General features: G+C 39.2%; 2 protein-coding genes across 2 annotated transcripts in view; one reads left to right on the top strand and one right to left on the bottom strand.

Annotated features, from left to right (window-relative positions):
- pins (G-protein-signaling modulator pins) overlaps nucleotides 1–5501 on the bottom strand; it is a 35370-nt gene extending 29869 nt beyond the window's left edge. The window contains exon 1 of the mRNA XM_065226539.1: nucleotides 4716–5501. Within this exon, the coding sequence (XP_065082611.1) occupies nucleotides 4716–4760 (45 nt within the window). The 5' untranslated portion in view covers nucleotides 4761–5501. The remainder of the gene's footprint in view (nucleotides 1–4715) is intronic.
- An 8055-nt stretch (nucleotides 5502–13556) lies between these two features.
- On the top strand, nucleotides 13557–14734 carry Samtor (S-adenosylmethionine sensor upstream of TORC1). Its single transcript, XM_065226535.1, has 3 exons — nucleotides 13557–13573; nucleotides 13642–13955; nucleotides 14019–14734. The coding sequence occupies exons 2-3, from the start codon at nucleotides 13659–13661 to the stop codon at nucleotides 14721–14723; spliced, it is 1002 nt and encodes a 333-aa protein (XP_065082607.1). The 5' UTR covers nucleotides 13557–13573; nucleotides 13642–13658; the 3' UTR covers nucleotides 14724–14734.
- Nucleotides 14735–25701: the final 10967 nt, after the last annotated feature.

Raw genomic sequence — 25701 nt, forward strand, 5'->3', positions numbered from 1 at the left:
AACCCAAGATTGAATTTTAGTGGATTAGAACCCAAGCCCCTTTACATTTCTTAGTTGATAGAGTCGCGTCATTCGCCTACCAGACTTTAAAAGCTCGAATCACCTTCCAATGTGAATCCAGATCTAATTCACACTTCCCACCAACAAAAACGTCCTTCCCGTGACAACCGTGGGGATGCAGAGGTTTACTCGGTCTCTAATAACAACGAGTGTCGAAATAATAATCCTTTTGCTTTCCGATGACTGTAAGGACCCTGAAATTCTCTTCAGAACTACTCTGGAGGTCTCCTCAGAACCACTTTGAAATTCTCCTAAGAACTACTCTGAAGTTCTCCAGTCAGAAGTTTTCCTAAAACTACTCTAAATCTTCGATGATGTTTTCAACATTGTCCTGAAATGTAGGAAGTTGTCTGAATATTCTTTACATGATTTTTGAACTTTCCTGATATTCGGGACTTCTCTAAAGATATCGTTACGCCCCATAGTTCTTTAAACTTCTCAATCAATTAGAGTTCTCTGGACTTCCTTAAAATTCATGGAACTTTGCTTAGGCTCTCGAAGTTTTCCTAATAATCATAATTCTTCTGCGAAGTCCTAATAAAAAAATACGATAGATGAATGATAACCCAAATGATAGAACTATTTCACAAATGTGTTGCATGATACGCGGAACACATCGTTAAGCAAAATAACCATAAAAATTATATTAGGGAGCTCTCGATATTTCCCCACGGTTCATGGTACTTTTTAAAATGCTCCCAAATTTTTTGAAATTAATGCAAATTTAGAGACGATCACTGAACTTTGAAGAATTTCAAAGCCCCTTGGATATTTTTACAAGATTGATCAGTTATGCAGAAGACCTTCTACTGATCAACTATTCAATCAGATAATCCCTCATATATTTCTTCACTATGTCAGCTGAATCAGAGATTATTCAAATAACCGTATTACTGCATGGTGACTAGCTAGTTTGAAGATCGTCAACTGATTGAAAGTGTAAGAAACGACTCTACTTTTAAACAAAGCCACACGAAGATCATGATTAATGATTAGTAATATGTAAAAAGCTATTAATACAAGCGGTCTAATTATGTGCTGTATTACGGTGTTTTACGTGTTTTTGTCAATCCGAAATTAGTCCGCCAATTAGCAGTCGTTAAACTTAAAAATGCAATCAAAATTATCCCGTTTTCGTGGTTTGTATACGTACAACATGCAGCGGAAGAGGAAAATTAAATAGATTTTGCGCGCATTCATTGTAGGAGTGCGGCAAAGCGGCAGCGGTACAGCGGTTAGCGCAATCTTAGTACATTGCGCGTTTGCCGCTGTACCGCTATGTCGCTATGCTGCTGTCATTGTGTTCAGCCCTTAAAACACGCTGTTCCAAATGCGGGGAGAAGCATGAGGATGGCGCCTGTGCAGCTGCTGTATTAAAATGCGTGTATTGCAGAGGAATTCCTCCTCATGATCCCTCGTCGTATTCGGTGTACAAACAGCGCGGGGAGAAACTTGAACGCTCTCTTAAGGAACGTTCCAGGCGGTCTTTTGCAGAAATGCTTAAGACAGCCAAGCCATCGACCAACGACTAAAACACCTTCGCGCTTTTGCCACATGACGAATCTGACTCTGACTTGGCTGAGGAAGGAACTCCTTTCAGTTTTCCGGAAGTTCGCGTGGAGGGAGGAGGCGTACTTCTGGTGCCATTTCTTCTATAGAGTGAATCTTCCACAATTTCCAGAAATAGAAGTTGTCGCATGTCAGGCTATTGGCTATCGAAAGTCGCCATCGCGCAGTTACACTAAAATAAAAGCCAACTAAAACTACCCTAGACGATTTCGAACTGTTCAAACCGAAACAACACAGCACAGAGTAGTAGTGGAGGGCTAGGTTCTATCTGTTTTTTGTTCATGCAACAGGTAATCAATTTTATCTAATCGTATGTATGTACATTTTGATTATTTTACTAAACCGTTACATTTTGTGAAAGATAAGAAATCATCATCTTCAGCAAACAGTCACAGCGTGTTCACCTTTGCGGATGAATCAACAAAGCGAACCGCTTAATTGTCGTTGTTTAAATTTCTGATGTTATAATTCGCCTAAAGGTAGCTTATGGGTATGATCCAACCAAACGACACGCTTAGCTTTATGATATTACAATTCACCTAAAGGTATACTAGACTTATGACTGGACACTGAAGAAGTTTGCAAGTAGTAAACGAAATACGTAGGGGAAATGGAGCTAAGATTGGGCCCATCGCTAAAAATCTGCTATTTATCAATTTTATCTAGATGAACACGTCATTGGGACGGTATTAATTGATATTTTGGTCGCTATTGAAAACTTAGTCGTTTGCCGAATTTATGGGCCCAAATTAGGGGCATTTAGGCCGACATTACATCTATTTCCCCTATATGTTATATTTTTTTTTTTGCGTTATAGTGAAGGCGAATAGTGAATTAGGGAACGTGAAAGCAATTAAATAGTAGTAAAATTAAAAGGAAAACAACGTAATAACTCTAGTAAACAAATACCATAAACGAACTGTATCCCGGATGGGTAAACTATCCCACAAATGGTTTGGATAATACCCCGAACACGTCGCTAAGCTCTCTTTTAGAGTTATTTTTATTAGGGAAGGTATATAATTTTCAGTAATTTACAAATGATAAATTACTAAAATCATTATGCCAAACAAATCTTACATCAAATCTGAATCAAATGTGCGAAAGGAATTGAAATCCATCAATAAAAGACCAAGTTACAAGCGTTTAAAACCGGACACTATGTCATGCTGAACATTACATTCGGTCCTAAGTAACATTGACAGCTTCCCTTCCCAGCTTGATTTCGTCACAACAACAATGATTTAACGCAGGCGCAGTACAGTGTTGCCAGTAACTTCAAATGTCATAACAATTTCTAACCATGGGTGCCAAACAGTGCCAATTAAAAAACTGTCGCATTAATGGCCCTTCGCTCATTTTCAACTTCTATTTAATTTTCATACTGCCGTACTCTAACGGAACTATCCACCTACCCTCTTCTAAAGATCATTCTCTAGCTAATAAATCATCACACTAAAGATACATGTTAGCATTTCCAAACAACTCTGAAAATCGTTAACTTCGCGTATGAAGTAACATAAAAACACTTTGAATGTAACAACTCAAGGCGGGAGTAGCCGTCAACAATGCTGATGATGGTACAGCACGCAACAACCACCCTACTGCTTTCTCTCTGAGATGATCACGTTGGTCATGACGAGAGGAGCAACACAATAGTTGGGTAAAGAAGAACAAACTGCATTATAACACACCATCGACTGGAAATGCTCTCGCAACGTGGGGCTTTAGGTAGTGATGAAAACGTCGCTAGAACTATTCCACAGCCGCAGTCAGTTTATGAGCAACAAGAGGGACGCACATTTTTGCCTGTGGACTTGGAGACATACTTCAAGTCCCCGCGTACATCGTACGGGTTAGGCAAAAATGTGCGTCTATCTTGAAAAACTGTCGCATTAATGGCCCTTCGCTCATTTTCAACTTCTATTCAATTTTCATACTGCCGTACTCTAACGGAACTATCCACCTACCCTCTTCTAAAAATCATTCTCTAGCTAATAAATCATCACACTAAAGCTTCATGTTAGCATTTCCAACCAACTCTGCCAATTAGTGTGCCCAGATATGCCCAACTTTGTTTCTGGCACACTGTGCGGAGTGATCAACCCCTTGGTATTCCCTTACAATTTGCTCCATAATGCTCTAGAAATTCGAAATACCTATAACGATCTTTGATTCACCCTCATATTCTCATAACATTCTTAACAATTCTCGCCAATTGAAGGTATTTCCACCTTATAGTTGATACAGCCGATTTAAATGTTTAGTTCTTCTTAAATTTTCTATCTAGCTGTTAGTCTAGGCTTGTAATGGGGCCAATACATACTGCAATCTGTTTGTATAACCAGGTTGGATTGAAGCTCAGTTGTATTATTAATTAGTAATGATAATATATTCCGTCAAGAGGATCACTATTCGCTAAAACTTTACTAGATTTGACGTTTCGATTTACTGGATTTGAACGAGCACTTACATTTGAAGATGGATGATCCTTTCTAGGATAGAACGAATTATCTCCATAAAAATGACAAATGATGAGAAATTTCACAGTCTACCGATTTGGTTCCCACTAATCAACCAATTGTTGCAACGACGTATATGGGAGTTCATAAGGGGCGTCTACTAATTTAGCAGTAAACGAAATCGAGACGAAGGGTTCGGGTTCGATGAAACATATCGCCACAATTTCTCAGGAAGTCAGTTACCTAGGCTGATGTAGTTCAATCGTGTTCAAAAATTACAAATAACTCGGAAAAATCTCGTTTGCAAAACCGAAATATTTGTTTATTATTATTCTATTATTTTGAGATAGAATTAACTTTTAAAACAAATTGTGCAAGAAAAATAATAGTTCTAAATTTCAACAAAAATGACACATCGCTGCGACACCCTCAGGTATACATTAATCTAATCGAAAGCTACGAAACCGAATGACTATTATGAATGAATCACTCTTCCATGTAAGGAATAGATTTAAGACTTAAGTGTGTACTTTTGTAGATAACAAAAAAAAATATGAAGGCAAAGCTTTTCCGTATTTTTTCCCCAGTAAGCCTAACAAAAGTCTTATTAAATTTTCTATTTACCTGATCGCTGGACAGATTTTCAGCGCTAGCCGAAAGAGAAGACATAATTTCCCAATTGCTTCCGCTTTTTCCGAGCTTTCTACGGAGACTCTACTGTTGGTATCTGCCAAAGAACAAAAAACCGTTCCGCACCCTTTTGATCCGCAATCCAGCTATTGCACTAAACACTCCACATTACACTTGAGACGACACTGAAATCTTCAATTAAGGCTACACACGAACGAACAATATTCACCCAGAAGGAATTCCTCCCTCCCCAATAATAATCACCGACTACAGCAAAATAATATCCAGTAGTGCGGACATGAAGAACGAATCTATTACGGAAAACAAAAATGGGTGACGCATAGAACAGAAAACGACAACGACGACCAGACCGAGTATTATTTTCGCGCAACTGAACCGGAAGCAAACCGCAGGAATCCGCAGCAGAGTGCGCTGTCCTTTTGGCACTTGGAGTATATCACCAGCAGTTTTTTATAACGATGAGAAAATTCACCACCAAGCACTTCTGTCGTAGATATCGACCGTTTCTGCCCATCAGTGGCGTTCGATTTCGCAAAATATGAAGAGTACGACGGAGAGACGGACAAACACCAGAGACACGGGAAAAAGAAAGAATAAAAAATATTACGACGGCTATGTTTGATTCTTTGCGTTCGCGTCGCACCAGCTTCTTGTGTTTTGCTTCCACTAGTTAACTTCCAGCTAGTACTCTTCACTTCACTACCGTTACCGATTCCGTCTCCTCCGAAAAATTACCATCAGCGTCCGAAGTCTCACGGAAAAGCTAAAAAGCGTTGATTTTTTTGTTGTTCTCCACTCCCGTTTTTCTGATGACGGTTGACGTTTCACTTTGCAAGTGTGTGTGAGTGTTATCGCAGGTGACGCAGAGAACGATTCTGAAGGGAAAGAGACACACTAAAATAAAAATTCTATATCAACATTTCACAAGGGCGATTTTTATGTCAACAATTCTCGATGAACATTTCAAATCGACAGTGAGCATGCATAAGGGCGTATACGCGATGATCGATTCTCTTCATCGTTTTTCTCTTTGCATTGCTACAGCTAAGCGAAACAATTTTGTAGAATTTGTTCAATGTAGAGTTGTAATAGGTTGTATTGGCTTTCAAAAGCAACAACAAACGCACCGACAAACGTTAAATCTAGCGAGTTATTAAGAAAAGAGAAAATCGATGAAGAGAATCGATCATCGCGTATACGCCCTTATGAATGCTCACTGTCGAAATGGTCCTATCTGCTTTGATCGATTCTCTTCATCAACTTTCTCTTTCGTTAATAACTTAGCTGCAAAACCTTTCCCTGTTGTATTTGACGTTTTGGACGCTAGATAAGAACCTCCTTTATCAAACTATGTGGTAGAATTAGCGCGAAATCTGTTTGCATAGCAGTGGCTATGAAAAGAGAAAGTCGATGAAGAGAATCGATCAAAGCAGATAGGACCATTTGAAATGTTCATCGAGATTTGACCACTTTGCCAAGCATTTTTCACGCAGTGAATTTTTGATGGTTTAAAACAAAAAAAATAATATGGTAGTGGTCAACGATCGCTTTATTATTGTTTTAATGGGGTATTTTTGTTCAAACATCTTTAATTTTTTTTAAATAACAATATTATTTTTTGTTCTCTTGCTCAAATTTTCAAAGCATCAAAATTGTTGATTTAACAAAACGCATGGTTTATTTCAAGGGCAACATAAAATTAATTCAAATAACATGATTGTTGATTGCATTATATTTTTTGTTCAGTGTGGAGAAGCTAGAAACCGAACCCGTCCTTCGCCATTTTGTTCACGTGCCAGTAAAGTTTTGCGTATCAAAATGTGTTCCGGTTCCGATAATTCAATAATTATTGAAGAACTGCATGTAGAAAAGGTGTCGGTTGAAGAAATCGACACCTCTTCATTTATTGAATAGTTATGGAATGTCCGAATGAGTTATTGAAGCGTTTCTCGGTAGGTAGTATCCTTTTTCATTCGATTACGGTATCCTAACATTATTATTGCAGTTAATTGTTACACCATCGAAAGATTGAAAATCATACAGAGGAAGGAAATTGAGGAACTCCTTCCTTCGCCGTTTCTTGCTGAGCGAACCAGATTCATTCATGAATTGGACTCTTGGAGGGAGGCACAGGTAAATTATCATCAAATCATTCTTGTTTATTGCAACTAACTAGTTATTCCCTTTCATTACATGGGCTTTCAAAAGTCAGCGAACAATCCGTTACTTTCAATTCATCTGTGACCCGAGACAACAACGCGCGACCCTCTGAAGAGACTCAAGTGACTCGAGAAGCCCGTACTGCCACCTTCTTATTGAACGCGTCATCGAAAGGGCAAGCCATCCTAAGGAAGTACAGCAAAACCACGTTCCTCTCCTGATCTGTGTGTGTGTGTCATCCTCTATCCCTCACCCAGCCGGGGGCGTTGGACAAGTAGAACTGCGAATAATTTGATCAAATCTCATGCTCCGTAATGGTGCCCTTTATGTTGTGAAGACTAGTACTTCAAAAAGGGTAACTTTTGAGGCAAGACAGGGTGTCCTCAACAAGTTAAGGGAACAGGATGTACTAGATGTCCACAACAGGTACAGCAAAACATCACATAGACGCCCTTATTCACACTAACTACTCAGGGGGTAGAAGGTCAAGAAGAGCCACCGCCGCCAACTAAAGCTTGAACCGGGTACCTGGGACTCCCACGATATACCCGCGGCAATGGTCAGCAGACGATGCCCTGTGCGTATTTAGTATGTAATATGTTTTATTTGGATACACAAAATGTTTGAAGCCATGCGTCATCTAAACCATAATTTGCATCACCACAAATACACTTGTCAACAATCTTCAACTGGAACGTACTCACCAAATCACTTCACCCGGGAGCGCATTCCCGATGCTTCCACGCATATTTTTTTTTTCCCTCCACTCCAACCACACAACAACCAAATATCACTTTTCTTCACTTTTCTTTTTCAAGTCACTCCGTGCACAAAAGCAATGCACATCTCAAAACCCTGACAATAGATCAGCGCACTTCTCATCACCGCGTAAATAAACAGAAATTAAATTTTTCACTCGCGATGCCACAAATTTCTGGTCCGGGAGAAACAATCAAACCACGCCAATTTTGCAAACATGATGAATCATGTTTTCTTTCTCGATTCTAAAACTTCTCGGAAAGCGAGAAACCAACACTCACCACCACGTTCCTCTCCTGATCTGATAAAAAAAAGTGTCACCCACATCGTTGTTGACGAGTTCAAAACCCGTTTCTCTAAGCTGTCATCGTCGGAACTTCTGGATAGAGCTTGTGAGCTGAAGCAATTATGGCATAATATACGCATCAAAACAATTTCTCACTTATGTAAAAAAAAGTGCTTAGCTCAGTCGGTAAAGGCACAGCTACAAAGCAAGACCATGCTGGAGGTGGCTGGGTTCGATTCCCGGTCCAGTCTAGGAATTTTTCGGGTTGGAAAATTTCTCGACTTCCCTGGGCATAGAGTATGATTGTACTTGCCACACAATTATACTAATGCAAAAATGGTACAGGCATCGAAAGCTCTCAATTAATAACTGTGGAAGTGCATCTAGAACACTAAGTTGAGAGCACGCAATAAGCTAAAATACCACGAATGATAAAAGCAACCATATTCATTTATTGAGCTAAATAAATTTTTATTTAAACCAAGAACACCAGATATTGTTTCTCAAAAAATCATTTTTGCTTTAAAAAAAAATATTGATACGTGGTCGTATCATCCCACTTTTGAATTCAACAATAAATATTGTTGAAACGAAAGCATGATTATTGTTGAACCAAAGATATTACTTTATTAGCCGGGAGATAATACAACTTTTTTGTTGAAACTATACTGAATATTGCTATGTTCAAAAATATTTTCTCTGCGTGTTAGCATGACTTTCTACCGGCGATTTCACAAAACTGGAGCAACTAATTTCTAGTTTTTTTTTTATGAAACGCACAAATTTTAGCTACTTTTCTCGAGGTTCTAGAAGAAAACATTTCAAAATAATATTTTGTTTCAAAGTTCGAGTGGTAGTAAACGTCATTTTAACTGCTCTAATGAAGTGGTTAATTGCTTCTCGCGAAATAATTTATTATAATATTTCGATTTATACACTAGTGAAAATTAATTTAAGGACACTTTAAAAAATACAAGCTTGGCAAAGATGACTCACAGCGACTCACAAAGAGCTACTGATTCCGATAAATAGCGGTGCGATTTGTTCCTCCTTATATGGATGCTCATGTGGGCTGCAACTTGCTGCTTGCAGGCAGCCTTTTGATTTGTACTGGAAAAAAATGTCCGAAAAAAATAATTATAATAAAACAACAAAATTACAATAATTTTTACTGTTGAATTTCAAGTACATTAAAATTTATTGTTAAATTATTGTACAGGAGAAAAAATAAATTTCGATTTTTAACGGTACAATGCTCAAACAACGAAAATTAGTGTGATGAGCAGAGGTGGAAACAGTACTTTTTTTGCAAAACATCGTCCAGAGCAAGGGGGGCGACACATCTAAATCTCAAATTTAGAAGCTCAACAAATCTCACACTAGCTAATCAATCTTCGAAAAATCTTCTTTCATTTTTCGCATCTACTTGCATCGCGCATCATCTTTTTGCAGGAAATCTTCAGAATCGTCATCAATCTTCTTTCTATCTACTCATCATGCGCGCAGCTAGCCACAGCAAACACACAATCTTTTCTGCATCGTAGATAGAGTCGTCCCCCTCGGTCCAGAGCAAAACAAAACAGCCAGCACACGGGCGGTCGTGTATTTCTACCAGGATCCACGTGGATTTTTTTTTCTGTATCGGATTTGCAGTAATCCGGCTGGTGCTTCCATATATATTTGATGAGAAAAATTAAGATTTATATAATTTTCAAAGCGATTATGATCTTCCGGATTTTCAATGTGCGCTTATTTCAGTTGTAAATCAGTGCAGATCTTGGTGCAGATCTGTTTAAAATGGTCAAATTATGCCACTCCCGAAGGAAATTTGCAAAATGTGCAAACGAATATGCACTATTTTGAGCTTTGAAAATTGTCATTATGATGTAAACAAACGGATTGGAACATTTCCTCTCAAAATAGACTAGCGCACTCTACATTCATGGTGCATTAAATGAGCCTATTGAATTCGCCTATGCTCATGCTAAGGAAATTTAATAGATTGTTTTTATGTGCACCACACATGATTTTTTGCAATTTCACGTATACTTCTGAGTGGATTCTTGTGTGATCATGAGAAAATCATGTGGAATTTCACATGGAAATTCGTCAATATGGAAAACTGCTTGAAAATAAATTTGTGCTCGAGCCCCAATGACTCTATCAAAGTTTGTTTACATACATGTTTCGCCAAAGTATGTTTTACTGTAATTGAAAACTCAGCTGCCTCAAAAAAACTTTGCTGGTTTTTCTACTTTCATCGCCTGTTGGTTTTTCTCTTTGAGCTTAAAATTAAGAATGTGTTATGAAAAAGTATAGAACATTTTTATGGGATTACAATGCTTGACGGTAGATAAGAACAGTAACTGCATTTGCTGCTTCTGAATGTTTGGCTCCCGCTTGATAGTTCACACTGGCTTCCAAGTGACAAGCACCTTGAGTGAGTCCGCAGTACTCAGGTCCGTACACGGAAAGACGAAACAACTCAAAATTAAGTCATTTGTACTCATCTTGACAGCTAAGCACAACCACCATTGAGTTCTTTGCAAAGTATCCAATTTTAAGTATTTTGCATAGACATCGTTTGAGTCAAATTCAACAATTTCATTTAGAGTGAATGTTTGGTAAAATCTACTCAAAACTGGGTTTTCATTTTGATTAATTAAACTGGAAATTTGATTCTTCAAATATATATATATATTTTGTAATTCCTAAAACGAGCATTATAATCAACTAATATTTTTTTATTCGTATGAAATAATTTAACCAGGGGGTAAGTCACTCTACCACCTTGTGTCTGTGCTGATTGTGCTTCTTGTGTGTTTCTGGGTGTTTCTACGTGTCGACCTGGCTGTCAAAACGGCAAGGGAAAAATGATGCTGGCTGTCAACCATAATTTCCATGGACCGTTGTGCACAACACTGAAAATGTCAGATTATCTTCGCTGCAAGCAAACAATCAAACAAACAAACAAACAGGCAGGAGGATTATTCGGCGCATATATAACCGTGGTCGGTGGCACCAGATATCGGAGCATTTGTCACCATCCAGTCCGGGTTTAATGGTGAGTATGGTGCAGACATCGAATTTCGATACTCAGAACGCACATAGTTTTTGTTTATGCTTTCAGCGTTTAGGCAGCCGCAGCAACGAAACCCTCACCCGAGAACTAACTTGAAGTACATAGCGGTCCCAAGCCTTTACGGTGTAGCACTTGAAGGACGCTACTGCTCGCGCTACTGAACCACGAGGAGTTGTTTTCATCGTCGGCAAATAGTAAAAATTACAAGAGAAAGGCAGGTTCTGCTAGCAGACCTTCCAGAGGAATGACCTTCGTCGTTCAGGATAACAATTAAAGACAAACCCTTAGGAGAACAGTTTTTATCAGGATCATCAGGTCATCAGCACGAATAAATTGAATACCAACGGACGCTGTTCCTTCCTCGGTTCCTTCATATTAAAAATTTAACTTTGTTAAATCATTCAATTGAGCTTTATTGACGTATTTCCCTTACATAGCAGCATAGCATACTGTTAGTGACACATTTATAATTTATAATATCCCCCTTTTCTATTCTCTATGATTTTAAAAGCAGCTGCATTTTAAAACTTAGCGCTGATTAACAACACTAAGCAAAGCTGGAATTTCCAAGACGGGCTTTGAAAACTTATATGTTTGTATCAACTTGGTCATGAAGAACTGCTGCCATTCTCAGGAATGGTAATTGGGCTATTTTTCTCCCAGAATTAGATTACCGGTGGGATTCTTGGAAGAAATTATGATGTCGAGCACGTTTCAGGATGTGCTGGATGAAATTCAACCAGTCGCGCTGTTTAATGATAATCGGTGTTTAAATTTCCATACAGAACCGTCATGATGATCAAGTCTGCTTGTCGTCCCGAAAGCGTTCATACAGCAGTAACCTCGGCAGTAGAGGCGTCAAGGTGGCGTGGAATTCTTCGATCATCGATCTTCTCTGTACCGTGCAGCAATATATATTTATGAATAAGCGAGTGTATAAGTTATAAAAACCTGCAACAAATCTCGAAACTAACTTGGAACCTAGCTTGGAACCTAGCTTGGAACCTAGCTTGGAACACTCCCTCATATCCTGGCTCATATAAATAAACCTAGAAATAAAAAAAATCGTTGAAATTTGACTGGTTGGATTGGATTGTTTACTCATTAGAGAGGTTCAGAATAACAAAAATCATATTGATAAGTCAAAGATGGATGATAAAATCAGATCATGGATTGGTCTATTATAAACAACATATGATGAAAACATTATAGGAAGTGGTGCCAGAATTGAATATTTTATGTGGTGGCAACCTGGGTGACAAGGTGTTTGGAGTGTGCCGGAGTGTGTTTTCGTGTGTGTTAACACAAGGTGGCAAAGTGACTTACCCCCTGAATTTAACAATTTTCAACTAATCAAACAATATTGTTCTTCATTACTATTGAAAACTGCCGCATCGCAACGACGTCCAATCACAACCAGCCAGCTGAATCTGTTAGCTCTGGTACCAGTCCAACCCGCAAGTGAACTTCAAATGCTGGCTGTTCGTCTCCATGGCTTCATTGGCTTGCTCGTTCGTCTTCTTGTTGTTTCAGATTCTGAAAAGTTTTTAATTGATGACAGTTACAGAGTGTTTATATGAGCATTATTTTTAAACATAATGGGTAGACAGATTGTCTGATGAGAATAGTACTTTCTTGCGGCAAACTGATGAGACAACCCAAAAGATGTTGGAATCGTGTTGATTTCCATCTATTGGTCCTCATGTACGGATATCCGTTTTTGGCTCTCAGGATGGGCTTCCGCAGCGGAAAACTTCTATCCCCGAAACTACGCATCTCAATCTCATGGCCCGTATCGGATCATGCCTAAAATAAATTAAAATTCCTTTCATTTTCAAGTTCTCAAGGATGACGCAAACTTACCACATCGAATTGGTTGGTTCCGAGGTTGGTCCAATAGTCATCACCTCAAGAATCTTGAGCCCATCCAGTGCATGGGAAATTCGCAAAACTGTTGCTTCTAACAGACGACAAAGCCAGAATAAAATAAACATGGCGCAGACAACGATTTTTCATCCAAAACTAAGTGCAATCGCAACACTTGATTTTGGATACTTTCATAGCGCGGGAGACAAAACAACTCAAAATCTAGATACAATGTACTCAAAAATAAAAACTCTCTCAAGACTACTGGTTGAGTACAATTCACAAAAAGTAAGAGTTCTGGTAGTACTTCATGATTAACTTAAAAGTACCCATCAATGAGAACAAATTTTCATCCAAAACTGTGGTGATAACGAAGTACTTATTTTTAAGTACTTTATATCTCGTTTTTGAGTTGTTTCGTCTTTCGGTGTATATCCCTGCCGGGTGTTCGCGTTCGCCTTTTTACCCCGTCTTTCCCTATGTGGAAAGCTTTTCTGAAGGGCTTGTATTGGTTTTGACTAGAGTCGGTGTCATAGGGAACATGTACACCGACTCTAGTTTTGACATTTTTATTTCTCTGATTATTATCTGCCGTTCTATTTTGCTTTTGTTTTTCGTAATCTTTTAATATCTTTTCTCGTGCGCTCAGTGGCTCAGTGCTGGTCAGTGATCAGTTTGGTTCGTTTGGCCAGTTTGCTTATTCACATTTTATTTTCAATTCACCTCAATCATTGCATTTATTGTAGTTTATCATACCACCGACATGGCATCCGAGGAGCAACTGGCCCTATCCGGGCTCATCAAATCGGTTCACCAACGGCTACGGGACTCGGCCAAGGGTTCCCATCCGGATCAGGTTTGGCGAGATCATCTGCAGAACGAGGACCTACTGAAACAGTATGCAAACGCCATGCACAAACTGGCCATCTGCTACTGGGACAAAACAATGGAAGTTTCGTGCAAGAAGGACAACAGCCGGATAGAGTGGGCGGTCAACTCCTGTCGGGATTACTTTTTTCGACATTGCTTGTTGAATTTGTTTCGCGAGAAGGACGATAAGGTGGGTTCTCTTCAAACATAGCGGGTTGGGTTTAATCGAATGTTGAATTATATATTATTCAAGGTGATGAAAGCTTTGGACGAGACCCATAGTCATCCCCATCAACCATACCAAATCGATCGGATAAGGCTTCTGGATGTTGGGAGTTGCTACAATCCATTTAGTGTATTCGCGGATTTCGAGGTAACGGCGATAGACATCGCTCCCGCGCAAGAATCGGTCAGGTATTGTGATTTCCTCGAGGTTCCACTTGGCAGTGATTTTGCTGGCGATTCAGAATCGTCGATTGAAAGCCTTTCGCGGACCTACTTCGACGCGGTGGTCTTTAGCTTGCTGCTAGAGTACATGCCTTCGTCTGACCAGCGATTGCAATGTTGTCAGAAGGCGTATGATACACTGAAACCGGAAGGAATCTTACTAATAATAACGCCAGACTCTCGGCATCAAGGCGCAAATGCCAAGTTAATGAAAAACTGGCGTTACACACTTGGACTGATGGGTTTCACCAGGATTAAGATCGAAAAATTGGAACACGTAACTTGTATGGTGTTTAGGAAGTCTCTTTTCAGAGAAGTTTCCGAACGGTGGTGTAAGATTCACAAGGAAGGTTACATGGAACCGGTGCTGAATATACCGCAGGACTTTAAATGTGATTCGTCTGCGAACGATGACGTACAGATGGAAGGTACTGAAAGGACGGTTGATTATATGGTTGAAATTAAGGAAATGTTTGGTGGGTTACCATTTGTGGACGAAGACATGAGCTAAATTAAGAATATACGTTTATTTTTGTATGGAAAAGAAAGCCTTGGTTAAGCTTCACGATCGATGAGAGAAGCTCAAAATTGAGTAGAATTTCACTCATATTTGCAAAAACTGGGTTACTCAGTGGATTAATAACATTTTCCTCAAAAATCGGCTTGTATTTCAGGAATATCGATGAATATTTTACTCAGTTCACGAGTATTGTCCTTTATATTCATTAAATCTGGTGTCGACGTCAGCAAGACTTGTGCAACTATTTGGGTTAGCTCAGGCTTTGATTTTAAAATAAATTACTTCGCGGTAACAAGTATACTCCAATAAGACTGAAAATATTCATGGATTTTCCTGAGTTCAAGTTGACTTTTGAGGAAAGCTTCACTCAGAGTAACTCTGTAATTCTGAGCTACTCTCGTCAGCCGTGTGAGGAAAACCGATCAAACTTTTACTTAGTTTATGCACGGTCGATTAAACCAGGTTAAATTTGAGTTTCATTTACTAAAATTCGCAAAACGTAGGTTACTCATAGACAGTAAAATTTCCTTCGATTTTCAAGGAAAAACTTTTCGAATATTATAAAAATCGAGAGAGTTTTCACTCAGTCTATTAGGAGACTCCTAGAATGAGTAAAGTATTCATCAATTTTCCTCATATTCGAGCAGATTTTGGAGGAAAAGCGAGGAAAATTTTACTCAGTGTATGAGTGACCTACGTTTTTGAGATTTTTAGTGAAAAACCAGTCAATTTTGATTCAAACCTAGCCTTTGAGCTGTGTATTAATTGAAGTAAAAAGACCAGTGACCAGAAGTGACGCTTGACTTGACTTACAGAACGGCACCCATAATTTGAGTTGGATTCAACCCTCTTAGGATTCAACAACCATGCAATATTGAATAAACTATCATGCAATATTGCCTACAACAGAAGAACGTTGAAGTTTGCTGAGCAATGTGATAGATGTCACTAGTGTTTGACGGGGCAAACGGGGATATATGGACAATTTACATCATCTGTGACGGCGCCGGTGGTAAACGTAGATATAGCATCTGGTGAAGATTCAAAATCAGGATATTTTGAAAATGTTAGCAAGATTTATTCCATTAATGTTTGTTGATTTATTATTTATTTATTTATTTATTTATTATTCTCTTCATCGGACTTTTGTTGTCTAAATAAAGATTGATGGGGAAAAGCCTATTTGGCAAATATTTGCGCAAATAGGCGTAAAAACCCCATATCATTTCAAAATACAAGGAACAATATAAAAAGAACAGAAAAACACATCAATTATAAACATAAACACCAAATAATAATAATAATACTATGGTCTTCATCATAAAAAAAAAATATTAACTTCGTCCTATGGCATGGAGTTATCCTTGGATCAGTCGAGGCCTTCATCGCAGAGTTGATCGGGAACAAAAAAGGAAACAGGTAGCAAAATTTATCAGATGTACATTAATGGACAGCTACTCACCGTCTTGCAACAATTTGCTGATTCAAAGCAGTTGCATTTGTCGAATCGTATCGTCACCTATTCGGCAGACTACGTTGAATCCGTTGACGAAATGTTTCCACTGTGCAGTTGAAATCGAAAAAAAACATAGAATTCATTGAAACGGGCAGACATGAACCATATTGGATCATGTAATCCGTAATTAGCTGCACGGGGTCCGAGATGCAGGAAACTTCTCGATCGTAGAACTCGTTCAGATGCATAGATTTCGAATTCAGCCAAAATCCCGGGAGAGTCGATTTCGCTTATCAGCACTTTTGCTGCAAAAACTGCCTGGTTAATCTTCCGCCTACGTTCAAGAGTTTCAATACCCAGTGGATTTTCCCACTAGAGAACAATATAGAGCTGTCAGACAGGTAGGATCCCGAAACTCATCAGAGATCTTAAAGATGAATCCGAGTTGCCTGTTAGCTTTGGCTATGATATCCGTGTAATGTAGCTTAAATGTCAAAGCAGAATCAAGTGTAATTCCTAGATCACGAACGTTGTCCACACGCTGCAGAGGTTGGTTATCGATCGTATAATCGAATGCAATAGGTTTTAGCTTGCGATGGAAAATGATGATATTGCATTTTTGAACACTCAACGTGAGAAAAGTCCTAGAGCACCACTCTTCGAAACTATCGATCAGGTGCTGCAACCGCAGGCAGTCAGTGAAACATCGCTCAACCACGTACATCTTGACATCGTCTGCATAGAATGACCGGCAGCCAGTTGGAAGTATCAAACCGATTTCGTTAATGAATATGGAGAATAGCAGCGGTCCCAAATTGCTGTCTTGAGGAACACCTGAGTTGTTTGAAAAATAATCCGATTTATCAGACCCGATTTTCACAAAAAGCTCTCGATTGGTAAGATACGATTCAAACCAACGAGTGAGTCTATGAGAAACACCAAGCTTTTCGAGTTTGGCAATTAGAATGGCATGATCAACCCGGTCGAAAGCAGCCTTGAGATCCGTGTCCACCTGTGTCCCTGCCTCCATATTCCGTAGGCATAGGGAAATGAAAGAAGCGAGGTTTGTTGAGACCGAACGTTTGGGGTGGAAACCATGTTGGTCAGGAGAAATTTAGTTTCTACAGCTGGCAAATAAAGCGTCGTTGATGATTACCTCAAATACTTTCGAGCAGGCACAAAGTGAAGTAATTCCTCGGTAATTTCTCCACAGTTTGTTTGTCTCCTTTCTTGAAAATCGGGAACATGAACGAAGATATCCAACGAGAGCGAAATACACCTTGTTGTCACGAAATATTGAACAGCTTTGAAAGCGGAGAGGAAAGCTCTGTTGAGCATCTTTTGAGTATGGACGATGGAATGCCGTCAGGCCCAACAGCGTTCGAGAATTTCAGCTTCTGGATGGCAGAGTCGACGAGGTCCAATGTGACCGTGAAAATATCAAAGCTGAACGCGTCACTGGAAGTATCTCTGATCGCTTCAGCAACTTGGCTTAACGATGCCGTTGAATCGTTGAAAACACTCTTGAAATGCTCAGCCAGGAGGTTACATTTCTCTAAAGAAGTGTTGGCTCTTTTATCGCTTAGATGAATCTCAAACGGTAGCCCATCCCAACTAACAATTTTAGCTGCAGATTAGCTTATACAGCCAAAAATTGGCTTATACAGCTAATTTTTAACTGTATAAGCTAGTCTACAGCTAAAATTGTTTGTTGGGATCCTCTTTCCCACAAACGTCCAGAATAGCTTAGGATTACGCCGGAGATTGGTCTGCATACGTCTTGAGTACTTCTTGTATAGAAAACGGTTGTACATTCGGTAGCAATTACTTGCTAACGAAAATAATCGCTTGGTGAATGGATTACGGGACTGGCTGTATTTTCGAAGAGCCTTCGATCTCACACGCTTCAAGTGTTGTAATCGAACATTGGACCATGCAGGTTTTGGAGCAGGTCTCCTCAGAGGCACACAATCCATTATTAATCGGCTAACAACTTCGTCGAAATAGTTAACGGCTTCATCAATGGACGAACACAAGTCAAGCGACTGCCAATCTACCTGGGCCAGTAAGTGATTCAATGCGACGTAGTCAGTTCTACGAAAGTCCAGGCTTTGTACATCAACGATGTTTTCATAGAGAACAGGAACTGATCGATTGATGAATGCTTCCAACGCTGGATGATCGGCGTCTAGATGTATCAGAGGCTCGGATGCCTCAGCGACACTGCACTCTAGTGCGGCGGCTTCGTTCACCAACACAAGATCAAGCAGCCGAGAGTTTCTGTTTGGTACAGAATTAATTTGCATTAAACCATGCAGGCTAAAACCATCCAAAAGGGCACAGCAGGGAGCAGGCATGTACGACCGAAGAATGTCAATGGTTGGATGATCATTCGCGGAAATATTCCAAACAAGCCCAGACTGGTTATAGTCGCCAAATAGCAGAGCTAGATCGTTGTGATGTAATCGGGACAATACAGCATCAATGGAACTGATATGGTTCTCAACGCAGCTCAAATTAGATTTACGGTCAGGAGGAAGGTACATAACGCCGATGCTTATCATGTTGTGTGACGTCGTAATCTTCACCCATAACTGCTCAAGAGAAGTACTAACCGGAGCATGATCGAGGCAACAGTTCAGTCGTTTGGAAACCGCAACAAGACGCCACCACCCCGTGATTTGGCACTGTTCATCCGGTTACGGTCATTACGAAAAACTGAGAACCTAGTGCCAAATAATTGTGCTGAGTGAATTCGATCATCTAGCCAGGTCTCGGTAAGAACTATTGCATCGTAGTTGGACTCAACAGCAGTCAAGAATAAGTCGTCAATTTTAGTTCGCAAGCCATGAACATTTTGATAATACACCACAAGTCCATCGGATAACATAGGTTGGCAATCGGAAAGGCAAGGTTCAGTCGGTGGTGAAGAAGACGTTGCGCTGAAACGTGGAGGCTGATCAGGCGAGGAATTGGTTTCAATAAACGCATACTTGCCTGAAATCGAAGGTTGGAAGACCCCTTCACCGTACTCAACCACAGGGCCAGAACGACTACGATGGCAGGAATCAGTACATACGACTGCGTTGAGAGGCTTAGGGGCTTCCATGGGGCGGTAGGCAATGCGTTCTGGGCTGACAGTTTCAGAAACGTGGCAGATATGATTCGGTGCAGTATGTTCAGAATCGGTGTTATAAAGGAAGCCGTCATCGGTGGACTGCAGACCGTGATGTTCAGGATTGAAATAAGCAAAATTGGAAATGTAAGACGTGCTGTAACTTGAAGCTATATCAGGCGGAGAATTGTCTTGATCACATTTGTACTTGCCTGTTGAAGCAAGCTGGAAGACCTCTGATCCACATCTAGTCACAGGTCCGGGACGACTGTGATGAACGCTGGCAGGAATCAGCGGGACTGGACTAGAGGAACCAGGGGCTTCCAAAATGCAGTCCATAGTGCGACCCGGGCGTGAAGTTTGGTGACTCATGCTGTACAGTGGTTGTTTAATGCCGTTGGCAACAGAAATGCTACTCAACAGGAGGCAGTCGGTGAAGGATTTGGCATCTAGAGGCGTAACACTGGAACATAAAACTGATCAGACAAATACCTGTTGCTACTCGAAGCATACTTGCCTGAACATGAAGGTTGGGGGACCTCACCGCCATACTCGACCGCAGGGCCAGAACGACTATGATGACTGGAAACAGCGTGCACGACCGGAACGAGGTCCCCCATAGTGCGACAAGGAAGTGCGTTCTGGTTTACAGGAATTGGGGATAAAATCGACTTCATCAAGTGATGCTGCAGCTTCGATTGTGCAACGCTGCATGTAACTCGGAATTAGATGCCATCCATTCCGGCGACGGGAGTGGAATAATGCGAAGGACCCGGAACAGGAGAGATTGAGATGGTCGAATACGAACAATCGTCACCTACCTCGCATAACTGGTTCCAAACGTAAACAAGCCATAATAAAACAACAGCGTTTGTTTACGTTTGGAACCAGTTTCATACAAGATGATCAGTAGGCTGATTTGACAGCACGTCCCCCCCAGGGTGATTGGTACTAGATTGTGGAACAGAGACCGACGTTAAATAAAGGGATGAAGAAGAAGAAATATAGGAACTACAAACTGCACACAGCAGCTGAATACTGATCAAACTTATTGACAACGTCACTACGATGAGCAGCCAGACCCATTGTACCGATGCGGTTGTAGCAACAATCAATACGAAACTAACGATTTTAAATTGGCTCACCACTTTAGTAGCCTATTGGTCCCAAGCAAATGATTAACGTACCCTATTCTAGTCGAAATTATAGTACTACGCAATGTTTGTTTTGATTCGCTATGAAAGTTTGACAGATAAAATGAGGGGTTATTGGTTTTTCCTATTACGTCAAAAAGCAATTTGACTGGTAAATAAATTTAAAAATGGGATGTGATCCTATATTCGGACAGAATATAGTGTAATAGCAGGAGCATCGATTGACACTGATAGCTCGACTTTGTTTACCTTTGTTACTTTCGACGTAATGAAAATTTGCTCTTGTATTCATCTTTGGTGGTACCGTCGAAATTGTTATCTATAAGGCTGTCCACGAGACAGTTGCGATCAGCTGACTTTTTTGTTTACCAAGAACTTTTGACAGATCGCAGTAGATCTGGCAGTTTATTCTCATATGAATTTCTGCTTTGTTTATGTTTACGTTCAGCACCATTAACACCAGATCACTCACACACTCTAGATATTTTTGCTGTCAGTTCCACTGAGAAACGTCTCTTGGATCACCTTATACTACAATTTACTACAACCATAGAGGTAACTCTAAGACTAGAAGGTCCCGAAAAACCGTGCTCAACTTTTTGGCTCAGCTCTGGTACTATCTTCGGTCCCAAGCTAATCGATGCACACCTCGAAACATAGGAAAATCCATGTACCCCTCATTTTATCTGTAAAACTTTCATAGCGAATCAAAACAAACATTGTGTAGTACTAGAATTTTGACTAGAATGGGGTACGTCAGCCGATTTGCTTGAGACCAATAGGCTAGTCAAGTAGTGAGCCAATTTAAAATCGTTAGTTTCCCCCGGTTGCTAATACCAACAATCAATACGAAACTAACGATTTTAAATTGGCTCACTACTTGACTAGCCTGGTCCCAAGCAAACGATTAACGTATCCCATTCTAGTCGAAATTCTAGTACTTCACAATGTTTGTTTTGATTCGCTTTGAAAGTTTGACAGATAAAATGAGGGGTTCGTGGATTTTCTTATGTTTCGAGGGGTGCATCGATTAGCTTGGGACCGAAGAGAGTACCACCCAACAAACAATTCAAAGTCACAAATAAGCATACACATTGAATAAATGCTGTATAACAGTGTACAATGCTGAATAAAACAGGATGTCGAATTATGTGCTGAAAAAAGCTCATTGAGATCGATAGATGCGCCTTTATTCCACCGTTTGCTCTGATATGATTAATTTCCTTATTAAAAGCTTTATAAACGTTGACTGTCTTCCTTATTCAGAACCAAAAGTTTGATCTAATAACAAACTGAATAAGTGTAATTTGCACATACATTGTCGCTTTAATTCGACTGTTTTCAATTGATTGAATAGAATGCTTTATTAAACGTCTTATAAATGTTTTCTGGCTCCATTATTAGATTTCATTGCATTGCTTTACAATATTGCTGTATAAAGGTGAATACACTCAGCAAAATAGCTCTTATACCACCCAACAAACAATTCAGAGTCACAAATAAGCATATATATTGAATAAATGCTGTATAACAGTGTACAATGCTGAATAAAAAGAGTTGTCGAATTATGTGCTGAAAAAGCTCATTGAGAACCATAGATGCACATTTATTCAACTGTTTGCTGTGATCTGATTAATTTACTTATTAAAAGCTGTAAAAGTGTTAAATGTCTTCCCAATTCAACGCCAGAAGTTTGATCTAATAACAAACTGAATAAGTGTAATTTGTACATACACTTTAATTCGACTGTTTTCAATTGATTTAATAACATGCTTTATTAGACGTCTAATAAATGTTCTCCAGCTCCTTTATTAGATTTCATTGCATTACTTTACAATATTGCCGAATAAAGGTGAATGCAGTCAGCATAATAGCTATTATACCACTATGCGTCCATGTTGTAATCAAATGATTTGTAAATGCTTTATAAACGACGTATTAGATTCATTATTCGACAACACTGATTCAATCTAACAACAAGGCGAAATCAGTAGAGTAGTGGTTACCGTTTCCGCTTTCCAATTACAAGGTCGTGAGTTCAATCCCAAGCTTAACCCTTTTTTTATTTGTGTTCTACATCTAATTAATTTAAATAGTGATCATCGATCACATGACTCACGATAATGAATGCATTTATCTAGTTCAAAAAATAACCTTCCTTGGGATTGGAATGGTGAAGAGGTAACATTGTTCTCATGTTAAACAACGATGAATGAATTAATCATTCCCACAGGGCCTTGAAGGAGCTAGAGTTGCGATCGGGAGTGCTGATAGGTATTTACTTTCATGCAAGCTTTTATTGATTATTGAGTTGCCCATATGATGAATTCTAGGATAGCTCAGATGACAAGGCAAGCGGCTGGTGATCGGAAGGTACATGGTTCGAATCCCATACAACGACATGTATAAGTATTTATAAATTTTCTAATATCTGTGTGGTGCGAGCAACGTCAGAAATAATGGATACAATTAACAATTAAGAAAAAAACACACCCTTCCTTCCCTGTCTGTCCCCGTCCCATCTTATTTTCGGGTTAATTTTCCCACAGTTGAATAATCGTTTAATAAATGTATAATAATGTCTAATTAAACGTTACTTCACATGAGAATCAAGCGTATACAGAGCATCACTGTTTAAAAAGGAAGCAGGTGATGTCTAATAAACGCTGAATAATCAAAAATTTTATCGAATGAACTCTGTTACAACTCATATAAGTCGAATAAAAGCTTCTCGACATACCTTATACAACACCAAAGTAGTTCAATGTTATGGTTGAATAAATTCTCCAGATTTGTGTTAACAAAGCCGGAACAGAAGTTGTTATTAAAAATAGTACAAGTACTATTAAGCATGCAGTTAAATAAAATGGCTAAGAAGTCGTTTCTTCAATAGACGATTGTTTGTTGGGCAGAGCTGAGCCAAAAAGTTGAGCACGTTTCTTCGGGACCTTCTGGTCTTAGAATTACCTCTATGTCCTTAGTATATCTAATTCTAGCGCTAATCTTACCTATGATCGTTTTATTTTGTAAAAACTTTAGCGTATTATTTTTCGCGCGATAACAATACTTCAATCTAATATGAATTGTTTTCTACCCACTGACAGGTTTTCTGCTCGATTAGCTGCAATTTTGTGACAGGCTCGGTTGGTTGCAGATTCTACTTCTCTCTCTCTCGTACAGGTAGAAGACCTGGGTGATGCAGAGGCGGACCGCAAAATCAAATCATTTTCAGGATATCAAATCGAACAAATTGTTTACTATCCTGGTATAAAGAAACGTAAACAATATATTCAAGTTAACCTCAAATCATTATTTTTATGAAGGATGTAGTGAAAATGTTAGCCACATTTTTTTTTCTCAAAGCATCATATTCATTTCTCTAAACTGTTTCATCAAAACATGGTTCATTATGCTTATTCCTTCTCTTTCGTGAATTTAAGATAGTAAACAAGCAATCGAAAAGTCACGATTGGGCTATACGTAAAATGCAGCTTGACAGCGTTTACTGGCGATGAATCGATTATTTCAGCGCTGACAACATGGAAAAGCTCACAACTTCCCATAACCCAGCTTCTACCCACACATTCGCATCGAAACATTCCTCCCATCGTAACATTTTAACAAACTTACTCTGAGGCAAATAGACCTAAGAATTTCATAAGGCTCAACTTATGAACAACAAAGGGGAAATGGCTCTAATGTTGGTCTATGGATCTTAGATTGGGCCCATCGCTAAAAATTTGGTATTTATAAATTTTATCTAGATGAACGCGTCATTGGGACGGTACTAATGGATATTTTTGGCCGCTATTGAAAATTTAGTCGATTGCTGAATTTATGTATGGCCCCAAATTAGGTACATTTAGACCGACACTACATCCATTTACCCTATATGAATTTCATAAGTGCGACTTATGAAAGATTTTCGTGTAACATAAGGTAGTCTTATACGCCTTTAATCATTTCATTTTCCCACGAGACGAGTGGTCAACACACGGTCCCCTAACCTCAACGTCTATTTTCCGGTTCCAATCTACTCCGATTTATTATTTTTTTGTCAACATTATTTTTCATAAGACAAAACAATGAAATTCACTCATTTCTTATGGCTAAAATTCATAGTGTTTCTTATGGAATTCTTGCGTTCTTTTGCCTGCGAGTACCTAACATCTTTCAAAAACTGCCCACGTGGATCACGACATGGTATCTGGACGGCTAGGGTGGGTGTACCAGTTATGGCCATTCGTTCCTTTTATGGTGTATTCCAATTATGGCCTACGGTATGGCCATATCAGGCATAACATTTGATAACGGCACAAAAGCATTTGTAAACAAACTTTCTAAGGCCTTTTACAATTAATTAATTAATTTATCTTTATTAGGGAGGCTTTCAGCCTGGGGCTGGATCGCCTCCATACTGGCCTTTTACAAGCGAACGACAGTACGCTCACGCAAACCACCAACATCATCGGATAGGGGCAACTATCACCTTTCCGAAAGTGGTATTGGTTTGCGTGGGCGTACTTTGGTTCGCGTGTAAAGGGCCTTAGAAAGTTTGTTTACAAATGCTTTTGTGTCGTTATCAAATGTTATGCCTGATATGCCAAAATTGAAACACTACAATTGGAACGTAATTGTTTGTGTTTTTTTAGAGTTCACCTTAAGGCCAAGATTAATAGAATCCAAAAATGACCGCTATCATGACTGATTTTGCAAGGCAAATCAGCCATGAAAGAGACCATTTTTTGATTCTATGATCCTTGTCCTTAAAAACGGTTGGTTTTAAGAATTATTTGTATCGTCTTCACCTTCCGTATCGATTCCTAAATATTTGGATAAATACCATGCATAATTGAATTGGATCTTTTCGGATGACGCCATTCCAAGACAGGAGACTTTTGTATAATTCAGGTTATATTTTATAACAAATATATACTTCCATAAGTGTATAATATATAAATTTTTGTAACCTTAAATTCTATACATAAATTTATTACACATGTAAAATATCTACACTTTTTGCTTTCGCTCTACTTTCGGTTTCGTCTAAATACACCAGTGTTCAAACCTTACATTTATATGTAATTACATACAACTCTTACTCGTTATTTGATGTTGTGTGTAGTCGTTTCGGCGCCTTCTTGCTGCGTTCCCCAATCAACCAATAGTGTTTCGCTATAGTAAAGGTTTGCAATAATCTTAATAGTTATTCACACCGTTTGCTTGCCGGTTTTTCTTTTGCGT

This window comes from Ochlerotatus camptorhynchus, unplaced genomic scaffold (genome assembly GCF_037179485.1).
Source record: "Ochlerotatus camptorhynchus isolate MF236.1 unplaced genomic scaffold, CSIRO-AGI_Acam_v1.1 ptg000255l, whole genome shotgun sequence".
In the NCBI taxonomy this organism is placed as follows: domain Eukaryota; kingdom Metazoa; phylum Arthropoda; class Insecta; order Diptera; family Culicidae; genus Ochlerotatus; species Ochlerotatus camptorhynchus.

What these genes read in the sequence shown, in the direction of transcription:
- Samtor (XM_065226535.1), top strand. Translation starts at nt 13,659, where the DNA reads ATGGCATCCGAGGAGCAACTGGCCCTATCCGGGCTCATCAAATCGGTT. An exon ending in TTCGCGAGAAGGACGATAAG is followed by an intron (nt 13,956 to 14,018) that starts GTGGGTTCTCTT and finishes ATATTATTCAAG; the next exon opens with GTGATGAAAGCTTTGGACGA.